The sequence below is a fragment of the Colossoma macropomum genome, unplaced genomic scaffold (assembly GCF_904425465.1).
Source record: "Colossoma macropomum unplaced genomic scaffold, Colossoma_macropomum, whole genome shotgun sequence".
Classification (NCBI taxonomy): domain Eukaryota; kingdom Metazoa; phylum Chordata; class Actinopteri; order Characiformes; family Serrasalmidae; genus Colossoma; species Colossoma macropomum.
Genome location: NW_023494802.1, coordinates 34,134,357 through 34,148,979, shown reverse-complemented (window position 1 = coordinate 34,148,979; position 14,623 = coordinate 34,134,357). Strand labels below are relative to the sequence as shown.

At 38.1% G+C, this 14,623-nt stretch overlaps 1 protein-coding gene across 1 annotated transcript; it reads right to left on the bottom strand.

Moving 5' to 3' along the window:
• Positions 1–3,772: 3,772 nt before the first annotated feature.
• Positions 3,773–14,277, bottom strand: hoxc1a (homeobox C1a). The gene is made up of 2 exons (XM_036591539.1): positions 13,450–14,277; positions 3,773–4,125 (listed from the first exon to the last, which is right to left on the bottom strand). The coding sequence occupies exons 1-2, from the start codon at positions 13,997–13,999 to the stop codon at positions 3,773–3,775; spliced, it is 903 nt and encodes a 300-aa protein (XP_036447432.1). The 5' UTR covers positions 14,000–14,277.
• Between the last annotated feature and the right edge of the window lie 346 nt (positions 14,278–14,623).

Sequence of the window (14,623 nt, the reverse complement as noted above, 5' to 3'; positions counted from 1 at the left end):
TCAATATAGCCTATATATCTCAATACAACGCACATAGCTCAATAGAGCATATCTCAATACAGTATATACACTTTGATACAGGCTTTATACCTCAATACGTTTTGTATACCTCAATAAAGTATATATACCTCAATATAGTCTCTATGCCTCAATCCAGTATATATACCTCAAAACATTTTGTATATGACAATATAGGCTTTTTACCTCAGTACAGCCTATAGACCTCAGTCAAGTCTATATACTTAAATACAGCCTGTACACCTCAATAAAGCATAAATACCCCAATACAGCATATATACCTCAATATAGCACATATACTGCAATACAGCATTTTTAACTCAGCCTAGTACACATACCTCAGAACACTATATACCTCAAAAAACACTATATACCTCAGTAGATCATGTATACCTCAATAGAGCATATACCTCAACATAATCCACATGCTTCAGTATAGACTGTGTACCTCAATACAAAATATTTAACAATGCTCAACAACAGCTCCATTATGCTTTTGATTTTTTCTTGATAAACTCTAGATAAAGCATGGATTGGTTTCCCTCGCAAAACATCTCACAGTCCAATTTTTAATTGGTGCTTTATCCTACAATTCCTGACTGTAAACATTAATTCAGTCATGTTTTGCTTGTTTAATAAAATGCAGTCCGTTTTATGAGGCACGAGACGTTAAAATATTTTCTTTTGACAAATAGCTTTACCCTCTTGAAATCAACTCCCACCATATATTTAAAATACAAATAATTGACTTTACTTAAAAAAATAATAGCGTGATATTTTTGTTAATATTTCTTTTAACATGCACGTTAAACCGCTTATAGGTTTATTTAAGGAGACAGAAATACGGAAAGCGATTTTTTCCGTCACACGGATCACATTTGCATTGTTTAAAGCTGCGAATGGTAAATTGTACTGTCTCTATAGTTATTATGAGAAGTGCCCATTTTCCTGCAGTATTATGTTCTTTTACTGCCCGAGCTGAGAGCATTCAGCCCATCAAACCAAATCAATTCAAAGTCAATATACTTAACCCACCTGTCAATAAATCTATTAGCCATAAATCATGATAAGCCTCGTGTGCTCATGAGATAATACCAGCAATTATTTCAGTGCTTATGTTGGAAACCGTACAATATTAAGCAGCATTTACGAGCAAAATAAAATAAAATACGTTTTTATACAAATTAGTTTTAATTTTTTGCAAAATAATTTTTTGAATCTGTAAAATTCATTTTAAAGCTGTATAAAGAGTTGAGCTTGAGTAGCTCTGCAGGGACGTTACAGTCAGCCCAGCAGGTCTGAACAGTCTCTCCTCTTGTTGCGGAGGACAGAGGTGAACGGCTGAGAGTTTCCTCTCTCACTTCATTCTTCTTCTAACACTCTTCATCTCCCTTCATGGGCTTTGATGTCATCAGAATGAAGAGTTGGTATCGGAGCAGGTTCAACCCGTGGCACTCGGCTGAACCCGTTCTGGCCATAAATAGCTGGAAATCCGCGGCTAAGTGGAGGCACTTAGCACGGTGACAGCGTTTGGCCATTAGTTAGAAAGACGAGGAGCACCGATCATGTTGCAGCGCTTTTTATTCGCAGATAAAAGCACTGGCAGCGTGAACATGACACGCACAACATACAGGAAACTACCTGCCGCGCGCGCCACTGTCTGTGCGTGTTTGTTTTCATGCAGTTTCAGGACAAAACCGGTAACATACGATATCAGGGGCAACTGCAGAGTTTCAAAAGAGGTTGTACAATTTTTCTGAAAAGTGCATTTGATTAAAAACTGCGTCTTTCATTTAGAAAAAGTGAAATGAATAAATAAATTAACTAGTTTTTTAGTTTAACTATTCTTTCAATCAGTGCAGTTCTTTGAGTTGAATAGTTCAATTGCATGTTACCACAAGTCATTTTTTCAGGTTGATCTGATGAGCTATTTTTCATTTTTTACAATGCACACACACACACACACACACACACACACACACACACACACACATATATATATATATATAGTAATTTAATATACGTATACATACGTTTATTTAGACGTTTACTCATATATGATGCATATTTAACTGTAACATTTATTATTTTTTACATGTAAGTACTGTGTAATTATTATTATTATATAATTAGTATTAGTCACATAGGTCACAATAATATTACACATATATACTACATATGTGTAATATACTATACATATGTGCAAAAACTTTATGCACTTACACATATTGTTTAAAACCGTTTATCTTGGCGATCTAAATGCGAATTTGCTTGTAAAAAAAATCCCATGTCATTACAATAGATGGAACTACGCGTATATACAGTAAAAAAGCAACAAGGATTTCTCATAACAGAAAGGCAGTTGATGTCTTGTGAGCTAAGGAACAAACTTCTAAGGAAGGTTTGGGTCCAGACTTTCCCTCAGCCATCGCATAGATTGGTTAGATTCCATCAGCAGCACACCTGATTTAACTTAATGAAGTATTGATTAGCCAAACCAGGTGTTGGATGGTAACTACAAATAGTGCTGGGCTACTGGGTTTGGAAATGGTAAAACGAGCAGACTGACATATATCAAATCACTATTTGTTATATTAATATTAATTGTGTTTATTGTGATAATTGTGTTTTTTCTAAGCAAATAATTTTTTCCCAAGTGCCTAGAACTTCTGCACAGTGCTATGTGTAACACCTGAGGGACCGTATTATTATTATATACAATACATACAGAATATATATATATATATATATATATATATATATATATATATATATAAACAAATGTGTATGTGTGTGTTTGTTTGTGTGTGTCCGTGGTGGTCTCGACGTGGTCATAAATAAAATCTGGATCTGCTTAGAGAATCCTGATGTTTATAATTCTGTTATATATTATATATCCGTTATATAAGCCCGTATGTTGCAGTTTCATGTAGCAGTCCTTCATTTTTAGAGCTGTCTGTGGAGATATGGGCGACATGAAGGGTGAAGAATGAGACCTGCAGATAACTTAAGGTGTTTAACCCGGATCGCTCAGCCCTCAGAACGCGCTCTTGTAAATATTAAGAGTTATGAGAGAATAGCAGAGTTTCGAGGGTCTTTCTATTAGGGTCTATGGATGTTAACCCCAGTGATTTATTTGCAGCGCCTGTATTTAGTTTGTTTAGGCTCGAAAATGATTTTAAACGCTTGAAGCGCCCCGATTGCCACAGTTATTAAACCTTGATTTAAGATTTCCCGATAAAGACCACTGTAAAGGTCAGTTTGGTGAAAAGTAAGAACAGTATATGGTCTGAAGGTGAATCAGCAGCAGCCAGCAACGACAAATAACAAGGGCCAATGAGTAAACAAACGTGAATAATAAAATTGCGCACAATTATTATTTAAGTAATAATAACGTGGGTGTATATGTATAAAAAAATAATATTACATAAAAATAAGCGTTTTGAATACTTCAACAGGTGAGCACGGACACCAGTCGAGCCTTTTCATTCGATTTATTTAAACAATTCGTACAATTCCCAGTAAATAAATAAATAAATAAATAAATAAATCAGTGTCTGACTTTTCTCTTTGACTATCTTCGAGATTCTTCTTGATGATTTGATGATTTTTGTATTAAAAGCACTGCTTTTGATTTTTTTCGCGCCTTTTTTACTTCTTTACTTTCTTTTTCTATTAAAATCATTGCTTTCGTTTTTTTTTGTTTTTTTTTTAGTTTGTTTCTTTTTATTTCCCAGTTCCGTTGAAACTCTTCCTAACTGTTCTCTGGAGAGGTGCACGGCTCTGCTCCTCTGTCCGGGACGTCCTGAGCGCGCTCGTGTCCCCGTCCCAGCCCTTGCCTCTGCAGTTTCTTCTGCTTCATGCGCCTGTTCTGGAACCAAATCTTCACCTGGGTTTCGCTGAGCTGCAGGGAGCTCGCGATCTCCACCCGCCTCGCGCGCGTCAGGTACCTGCTGAAGTGGAACTCCTTCTCCAGCTCCGTCAGCTGCTTGGTGCTGAAGTTGGTCCGTGGAGCTCCGGCCTGTCCCGTAAAAGCGTCCTCACTCCTGCCCTGTCCACTGGTCACCTGTCCGAGGGGATCCTGACCGCAGGCTGGTGATGTTCTGGCTGTGGACAGCACAAAAATATATTAGCTAGAAAGGTAGAGCGTTACCACCTTTGGTTCCCCAAAAGAAATTTCAGTATATGTTTCTTTAAGACAAAGAACCTCCTGATAATGTCGAGCTTTTACCAATGAAAGCCGAAAATTCCATTCAGGAATTCAGGGAGAGTGTATTTAGGCTCACTGTGACGATTAACCACAATTATAATTCATTACATTATTATTTTTTTGCTATCAGAATTCAGCTCGTCTACAAAACAATTAGGAGTTGGCTCACCCTGAACATATGGCACCGAAATGTAATTTGAATTAAAACAGTTTGCGGTCTCTATAATTGAAGATTAAAACCGTCAAAACGCCTTCTGGTGGCTATCAAACATATTTCCCACATTATGAGGCATACAGTTGTGTTTGTGGACAGAACACAACACTTGATTTTGCAAATAACAGTTTGCAGATGTTTTGCTGAACATCACTGATTCCTTAAAACTTAAAACGCCTGCGTAATAAACATGAGCCTTTACTAAACAACTGGGCACTAAGTACAGTATCAGTCAAAAGTGGACACACCTTACTAGAGAGAGGCTTTCTTACTCTCAATATTTTCTACATTTTAGAATAATAGTGAAAATAACAGATGATAGAATATGCAGAGACAAAAATAAACAAATTCAACTAATCAAAATATCTTCCATTTTCAATTCTTTTATACCCCCCACCCCTTTGCTTTGAAACACTTTTTATGATTCTCTCCAGCAACTTTAAAAGGGGGAGGGGCACCTGAGATTGTTTTCCAACAGGGCTGAAGAAGATACACATATGCTGAGTTTTAACTGTTGCTTAAAACCACTGGGGGGCATTTAAAATAACATAAAATCACCCCCCATTTATTTCATTTTCATTCATAATGGCCATTGAATGTATTCATTTTTCAATGTCAAGAAATCTATTAAAAATAATTTTCATGTTTAATTTTAACATTTCCACCCTCCACCCTTCTAACAGGAAATTCTGCTGATTTTTCAAATGTTCCGTAAAATTTAGTGTTTGAGATGTAAACAAAGTCATTCAGAGTGGTTTGATGTGAAATGGTTCATTAGCACAGAAACTTACCAACTAAGACTTCTTTACAGTGGTGATGAGAGGAATCAGGGGTTGCAATGTCTACAACACCAATATAGCCATTTTATTCACTATCCAAAACCACCAGCGAACCTACATGTTTTTTTTCAGGTTTTTAAGGTAACGTTGATGGTAAAATAGTGGTTAATGTAAAAAAAAGTTTGTGGTGACTATTTGCCTCAGAACATTTATCCCTCCACCATGAATGGATTTAAATAAATAAATACGTTTTGGACCAAAATTACTCTACAACAAGGTATCAGACATCAGGCAGTGTATTCATAACCATTTCATGTAATAATTTTCTGTGAGGGAGCTTTTAGAGGTGGACGTCTGGTTCCTATCACCACCACTGTGAACAGTTCTGACTCTGTAAGTTTCTCTAGAGCAGAGCATTTCACACCAGACCACTCTGACTTTGTTTACCTCTTAACATATTAATTATGTAGAATTTTTGAAAAGCTGGTGGAGGTCTATTATTTTCAGACTTGTTTCAGTTTTTCAAAGAAAACTGCAGGGATATTTTTCCATACCTCCAAAGTTCAGTCTTAGAAGTTGGTTGTGTTTGCTGCTTCTCACCATCACATTCAGTGATGTTGTCTGGACTCTAGGGTGGTCATTCTATTCTGAGAAAATAAGCAGTTTTCATTGTTTGATTTACACTTTTTCCTCTTTCCTTTTCTCAGTAAGAGCTTCTTGGTAGCTGCACGTCATTTCAGGCTCACAGTGCTGAGTTGTCCTCTCACAGTGGAAGGATGGACAGAAACACCTGTAGATTTTTTCAAGGGTGAAGCAGGAGTGGAGCATGATTTTCTCCTCTCTTTCAAAGGTGAAAGCCTTCCATGCTGTCCACCTATTGTCCTTTGTCTTTCCTCTTCTATATGCAAGTCCATTATCTTATATCTAATCTCCTCCATAATATCTCTACAATATCTTAATAGCTTATTTAATGGCGGTTTTGACAGGAAATAATATAAACAAAGGGTGGTCTCGGACTTTTGCACACTGTGTATATATTTAATTTCCATTTTCTATTTTTTATTTTATATATATATATACATATATATATATATATATATATATATACATATATATATATATATATATATATATATATATATATATATATATATACATTCTATTAAGAGTGTCCAAACTGGCAGTGTATAAGTGACTCCAGTTGTATTTAGTTGCCTTTTTAGTGTTAAAATTAATGTAGCGTTTACCCTCTTTGTTGGAAGAAATGACAAATGAAATAATGATTTTTTTTTTAGGTTTTAATGTCAACTTCCTATTTTATTACATCTCTACATGGGGGGAGTTATTCATTTGTATGTAGATTTATACCAAACATGGTGAAATACAGTCAAATATAGATTTACTCTCCATAATAGTAATGGTATTATTTCTTTGTTAGCTAGGTTGACAAAGAGCAACATGAGGTGAAATACTGCCAAAAATATCCTTTGCAGCATTTGCATCCTATATCTGAACAAGTGTCCATTGAAAGATTTGGGGAACCAAAATATGGATCTTCTGTGATACGTTATTGTTAAGAAAACATTTTCTCATCATGATCACTTAGTATGTTCAACAATATTTCAAGGGTACAATGCATTTGCAATTCTATGCAGGGATGAACTGAAACTGTTCAATGTATTCAAAAGGCCTTCATGTGTGTTTGAAGCCTGTTTAGTGTGGTACAGTGGCAGTGAAGGTCATTTTCACATGTGGACAGTTTGTGGTCCTGTATGAGCTGAAGAGTGGACTGCCACACTGCTCTTGAACCTCCCCCATGGATGGCTACGGTACAGGGGTGGGCAGAGAGGGCAGTTGGGAGGTAGAGTCACCGTCCATCACTGTGTGTCAGAAAGACCTTCCAGGGACACTGCTGTGCAGGGAACTACTGGCTGCTATGAATGTGGCAATGAGATGAAACAAAGCCACAGCTTCCTCACTTCGAAGTTTAAGGCGTTTATACTTCAAAGGTCAGGATTTTTGATGCAGAGTGAGGAAAGAGGCCAAACGCTCTTAAAAAAAAGAATGCCAAAAGGGGTTCTTTGAAGTGATGCAATAGTCCACTTTTGTTTCCATAAAGATGATTGGTTCAAAGAACCATTTGGAAACCTGAAAGGGGAATTTTAAAGGGGAGTTTTTTGAGCATGTTTTCACATAATTCAGTTGTTGAGATGTAAACAAAGTTATTCAGAGTCGTTTGACATGGTTTGAAATCATGCATTGTAGGCAAATTTACTGACGCAGATTTTTTCTTTACAGTGGTGGTGATTGGAACCAGGGGTCGCAATGTCTGTAACTCAAATATAGGCATTTATTTACAATCCTAAATGACCAGTAAGTCTATACATCTTTTCTGTTTTTAAATGTAACATTGGTAAAATAGTGATAAATCTGGAAAAATGATATTTCCTTTGGGACTATTTTGCCTTGCAATACCATTTCATGCAACAGTTTTACTTGAGGTAGCTTTCAGAGGCGTTAAAAGTCTGCAGACATCTGGTTCCTATCATCACCACTGTGAACAAATATGACTCAGTAAGTTTCTCTAGAACTAAGCATTTCACATTCAAACCATTGTGAAAGACTTTGTTTATATCTTAAACTTTTAAGCAGAATAACTTTCAAATTTATGAAATTCCACCAAACACTATAATTTCAGAATCAGCCAAGCCCTGCACTGTGGTCAATCTAGAGTTACACTGCTTCATTTACAGCAATTGCTTGATTTACAGTAAATTAGGAATAATTTTATGAGACCACAGGAGAAATGTTTGAGAAGACAGAGCTTCTCCTTGATGTTTGAAGTTCATCGTACACACAACATGTTGCGAAGAATCCAAAACTTGCTTTTTCTTGCAAATGTGGTTTGGCTGTGGGTGTGTTTCTCTCATTAGGCTCACAGGAGCTTTCGCATTCCTTCGCAGCACACATTCTGCAGGGTGGAGATGCATGAGGGAAGCTCCCCTGTAGCCACACAGGCATGCAAACATAAGGGCGCATTCAGCTCTTGGCTAGGGTCTCTCTGTAAATTCTGAACCACCTGCTAAATATGTGTGCATGAAGCTTAGTAGTCTGACATGTTTTAATTGGGAATTCTACTCATTTGCATAATAAAATGCTAAAAATGCTAACAAAACCATTTAGAGTGGTTTGATGTGAAATGCTCTGTTTTAGAGAAAGTACTGACTCAGGATTGTTTACAGTAGTGGTGATAGGTACCAGATGTCTGAAGCATTTAATGCCTCTATAAACTGTATTACAGAAAGTTGTTACATGATATGGTTATGAAAACATTAACTTGTGCTTGAGACATTATTTCATGAAAATTTGAGATGTAAATCTTTGAGATTAAATTGTTTAGGTGGAAATTATATTTTAATCCATTGTTGGACATTCAAAGGCAAAATAATGCCTAAAGAGAACTATTTTCACTATTTTACTGTTATCAACGTTACTTATAAAAGCTATAAATGTCTAGGTTGACTGGTCATTTTGGATGCAGTTAAAATGGCTTTATTTGTGTCATAGACATTGTGACCCCTGGTTTCTAAGTCTATACATTTTTCTACAATGAACCATTTCACATCAGAACAATCTGAATGACTCTGTTTACACTTCAAAGACTGATTTTGAAATGTTTGAAAAGTTGTTTGGTGGAATTCCCCTGCAATTGAACAGTTCAGTCAGAAAAGCTAATGATGCACACAATTAATGAAAATGAAAAGCCACCAAGTTGCATTATACAAATGACATGATGCTAATTAGTACTAGCTTCCATTCATGTTCGCAAAGACTATTAGATTGAATTGGAATGTTCTGATTTTTTTCTGCGAGTAAGATGCAAAGTTTCCATAAGAACAAGACAACATACGATGACCACAGCTAACATCAGTTGACCCTAGTTAAATATGAAGTTGAATACCTATGACGGATTTTAAGAAACATATCAGTGAGTCATTTCATAACGTTCTTTCTCACAACAGCATGACTGGCAAAGCTCCAGCAAGACAAGAAAAGCCATGGTGAGGTTCAGGCATTTACTTTGTTTCTGCTTTCATTAGCAATATTGATCAAGATATGGCTTAACTGGCAGCTGATGGCTGAGCAGAATGTCGTTTAACCTCAACCACCTTCAGGATTCAGGCAACCTCTGCAGCGACAATGTGCGCACTCCCGTGCACTCTTGTCTCATCTGTGGAGGTATCTGTAGATAGCGCTGGAGTGAAATATGGTGTGTCTATGACAGCTCTTTGGCACTGTTTGAAGACCCCTTCTCATTTCACTCGCAAAAACAACTCAAATCCAACAGACTGAATAAAAAAGATGGATGAGCAGAAGTGGTTTTAAGGTCACCTCTAATATTCAGGGACATTCTAACTCATAGTGCATTCACTGGGAAATATAAAGTAATTAAGGAATTTCCTTCTAAAAGGCAAAAAAAATGTACATGAACACTGATAAATGAGGTCTTGGATAATAGAATTGGCAGTAGCCAAAAGGCATAAAGGAATCAAACTAAATATTTGAGGAATGAGTTGGAGAGGGCCACTTGGAGAAGGCCAGCCAGCCAGGGGGATGACGAGGCCCACTAAAGCCTGAGTGAGAGGAGAAGAAAAGGGGGGGAGATCGATACAGATCGCCTCAGTCATCTGGGCATCCAGCCCACAGTAATTCAGGTGCTGTCAGGGCATAATTGAAGAATGACGCAGTGGGAATACGTACGAAATGCTGGGAGATCCAGTTACGCAGAGTCGGTGCAAGCTTTTATGCATGTTTAGAAGAGAAGAGGAGATAGGCCAACGTTGCCTAGCAAGACAAATAACCCGAAGCATCTCTGGGATTTGTTATTGATCATCGGTGTCGCAATTTATTTTTCAATGAGTGGTATCATAAAAGGTGATTGGCTGAACACATTTATTCTGTAATCATGGTTTCATTTTTGTACTGAGCACTTAAGAAAGCGGTATTGTAGCAAAATAGCCAGTGGGAAGTGTTTACTATGCTATCAGAAAAAAATGGTACTGTACAGATACGTTCTTGTTCGTCAAAGTACAAACAATGCAAATGTACCCTCAGAGGTACCTTAATAGCCTTATTAGTGAGTTTTAAAAGTATACTGTATTACCTTTCCTAGAGAAAGGGTCATATTTCTACCTTTACCTAATCTTGAAAGGAAAATAAAACAAAAAGCTTCCTAACTAAATCTACTGAAGACGTACCCTTAGGGGCACCACCCCAGTTATGTCAGGGGTGCCACCCCAGTAACGATTTAGTACCATTTTTTCTAAGAGTGTACCACGTGTTGTGCAGATGAACTGCATGACGAGGCCAACGAGGCACCTCTGAGGCACTGTGGGTGGCCAATTTTTCTTGAAATGCAGACAAACATTGTCTGCCCTAGGCTTGAGACAAGTTGTAACAGTATTGCGAAACTGATACATGCTATTATGATGCTTTGTTGATTTAGTTAAATAAAAAATAGATGTGGATACAAGCACAAATCCCACACAAGTGGAAAAGGCCTTTTACTCAAGAAAAGGTCCATAAAGTGTATATTTTTATATCTCTATAAGCCTATGGACCTATGTGCTGGCTGATAGATTGACTATACCAGTACTTGTGTCATACTGCAATACTAATTTTTAGTTTTAACAGTACTAATAGCTAACAAAAGCTTTAAAATTTCTACACAATGCAGGTGTTAAGATGTAAACAGTCATCCAGAGTGGTTTGATGTGCAATTATTAGTTGTACAGAAGCTTAGCTTATTGTTTTTTACTATGGTTGATATTGGGACTAGGAGTCGCAATGTCTCCAATGCAAATAAAGCCATTTTATTTACTGTCCAAACAACCTGTCAACCTACATGTCTTTAGAGTTTTGGTGTGTATTATAGAGTTACTTATGATGAAACATTGTAAAAATATATGGTTTATTAGGGGGATACTTTACCTTACAATGCCCTGCATATTCCTCTCTGCCATTAATGGATGTCCTGCATATTCCTCTCTGCCATTAATGGATGTAATATATATATATATATTTATTTATTTATTTTATTTTAAGTGTTAAACAACGCAGTTTTTTATTGTCAATGTATTTTTGAACATTTACATGCAATAACGTTTTATGGGTTTTTGGAAGCATTAAACTCTTCAGGCGTCTGGTTCCTACCACCACCACTGTGAGCAATTCAGACTTGGTAAGTTTCTCAAGAATGGTACATTTCATATTAAACCCCTTTGAATGACTTTGTTTGCATCTTAAACTTGGAATTATATGCAATTATTGATAAATCTGTGGAATTCCCCTCAAGTTATGTCACTTGCTGGGTGCCTCAGGCCTATAAAATACATGCAAACTGAATAAATAGCAAATAAATACGAAAGTCTCATTTCTGCTTGGTTAACATTTACAATACTGCTTAATTTGCATGTTCCTGTCATTTTATGAGAAGCAGAACAGAATAAAACAGTATTATTGGAATATTCAGGTTTGTCAGACATTATTTTAGCAGTATAGAACCGGTTGTTATGAAGCAGTACCGCCCAGCACTATGTACTTACATTCTTCACCCCAGTAACTTGGTGTTGACAGACATGCATAATTGCTGTAATCAAACTTGTGACCAGACATGAACAGTGTTCCCTGGCTCTTCCTTCTGAAGAACGCATTATTTCCCAGAGCAGCTAAAGACATATGTCCGATTCTCAACACTTCTGCGGTTTCCAAGAGTTTTGGTGGATGTGCAGCAAAATGACAAGCAGCAGATGCTCCTGTGCGCTAAACAAATCACGGGCCCCTGGCCTCGCCCCCATCCCAGCCTATGGGATTTCATAAACCGTCCAAGTCTCCTGACCACAGCTGTCTTACGCTCTCAGTGGCCTTTAGACTGATGGATATGCCTCAGAGTTATTTTACATCATCAGAGTGGCCTGCGAAGACACTCTTCTACTTGGTAGAATGGACACCACATGTGTGGTATATTGCCGATTTTAAAAGAGACGACATCTCAAATATAGATTATCTTGCTTTTATGGTTATTACAGGCTTCTGTGATTTATGATCAGAGGGACAAATGATCCTCAGGTTAACACAGCAAATGTGCAAAGCTTGGGACATAATAGAGGTCAGGTGTCACTGAATGTGACATTTTATTGGAGGATGTCGGACATTTGAAACTAGAATCACAGCACAGAAGGCTCTATTCAACATTTCTCCACATAAGGATTAGGCCTGGATTTTGCTTGACATATTTGAAAGATGCTATGTTTTTTCCCTGCCATTATTCCAAACACATAATTGATCATAATCATTGTTCTGCATTAAGCACTGGGATTAGGAAACTTCCTCTGGACTTTGTTTGACTCTAAATAGACAGGGAGCTAGGGGGAGCTGGACTCCCTTAAATAGACTGAGAAGTCTCCACAGTTCTAGAGGGCTGTGCTGTGAATGTGGTCATGTAAAAGCAGGGGGAATTCTCCCTGATGGTATTCCGTTGCTTCTTTGCTGACCCACATGAGCAGGTTATAGATCACCAACTCTTGCAGTTTTTAAATATTTCTTACCCTCTTAAACTTCCCCATAAAGGATTTCATCGCTCAGTTTTCTTGATGGGTAGCCTAATCTGTAAAAGTGAAGTCTCAGGCACTTGCCAAGTCTGCAGACCAAGAGTTTGGCCTTAAGTAGACTGCCACTCATCACTTTCCCTGCTTCTGCTTGCAGCGTTGGACGCACAGTTCACTGTATGGTTTAATCTTCAAATGGCAAAGCTGCATATGCAGTATGGACTCTTTTCATATAAACAAACGTGCGTACGTTTGTTTATATGAAAAGAGTCCATACTGCATATGCATTTGAGTAGGTAGTGTTGATGCATTCAGTTCCAGATAAGCTATTATATGAATAGCCATTGCTATTCTTATTATAAACTGTACATTTTAAATGCAGTTGGAAGTGTTTGGGGAAATAATATGAAAAGTCTTTTGAAGCTGTTTTAAATTTGAATAATCAATGGGAAATCTCGTGTAACTGAATTAAACCCGTCACAAAAACTATACATGCATTCTTATACGAGTGCTAACTACAAAAAGCTGAAATAGTAACTCCATAAAAGAAGAATGTACTGAAATCTTAAATTCATCGCCATTAAAACAAAAAAGAAAAGTTCCAAGAACTTCCCAACTCACCCACACGAGGCTGCCTTCGCTTCACCCTCATCCACTCGAAAGTTTTCCCACTTTGGATGTTCTCGTGGAACTTCTGAGGAAGCGCGCGCTCGGCGTCGTCCTCAATAAATGCGAGATGATTCCTCGTGTCATCGTTTGGACGGACGCGAGCGAGCGAGTGGACCAGTCCAGGCTCAACGGACAGACTTCTGAAGGTGTTTGAAGAGGGGCAGCGCTCCACTCCGGAGAGACCCTGTTCACCAGTGCACGCGAAGGAGGGGACTTGAGGTTGACCGGGGCAGTAGAAGGCTTCGGCTTCATTCTGGAGGAAGGGGGGTGAGCTCGAGCCCGCGCAGCCGGGGTCCCGAGAGCGTTTGGAGCCGGTGTCCGAGAGAGACGGAAAGCGATGGTGGTGGGCAAAGTCCTCGAGGAACCGCCCTTCCAGCCTGAAGCGGAGTTCTGCACTAGCCCTTTGGTCCAGGTCTCCACGCCTGGCCTCGCGGGCACAGTTGCCTTTCGGAAACTGTACTCCCGTTTGTCCGGCACACGCAAACTCTTGATAAGAATTCATGGCAGCATCCCCCTCCTGGAAGCCTCCGTGCGGCCAAAGCCTTGAACCCGTAGTAGCCCCATCTACAGATGACCACTTAGGCTGCGCTTAGGGATCCCGGACCTTGGACAGACATGCCTCGAAGAGACCAGAAACATTCGATCTGTGATGGATGGGGGATGACGTGCCCTCTAACTGTGGGCCAATAGCCGGACATCTCCTTCATCTGAGTGAGCTTTTATTAACCAAAGGCAGCAGGTTTCGGACCACTCCTGTGGCATGGGAATAGGGTCGTTATAAGCAGGGGGGTTAACGAGTAGCTGGACTTTCCAAAACTTTCTAAACTTTTTTTTTTTCAAAACTGACCATTCGGAAACCTTTAAATAGTCGTAAAAAAAGAAATACACCACATGAAGGGTCGTGTAGGTTAATGCTTAATTGCATTAAGAGTAAATAATATTAGTGTTGAAATAATAATACTAATAATGTTAGTGTACTGCTTTAACCTACACGAACCATTAAGATAATATAATGTAGTAGAGAATCGTAAATTATATATAGTCTTACAGTAAATACATTTTAATATGTTTTAGAGAATTTATGTATTTTTGGCATTATGTATTTATTCAATATTAGGTTTATTAC

What these genes read in the sequence shown, in the direction of transcription:
- hoxc1a (XM_036591539.1), bottom strand. Translation starts at nt 13,999, where the DNA reads ATGAATTCTTATCAAGAGTTTGCGTGTGCCGGACAAACGGGAGTACAG. An exon ending in GCGAAGGCAGCCTCGTGTGG is followed by an intron (nt 4,126 to 13,449) that starts GTGAGTTGGGAA and finishes TGCTGTCCACAG; the next exon opens with CCAGAACATCACCAGCCTGC.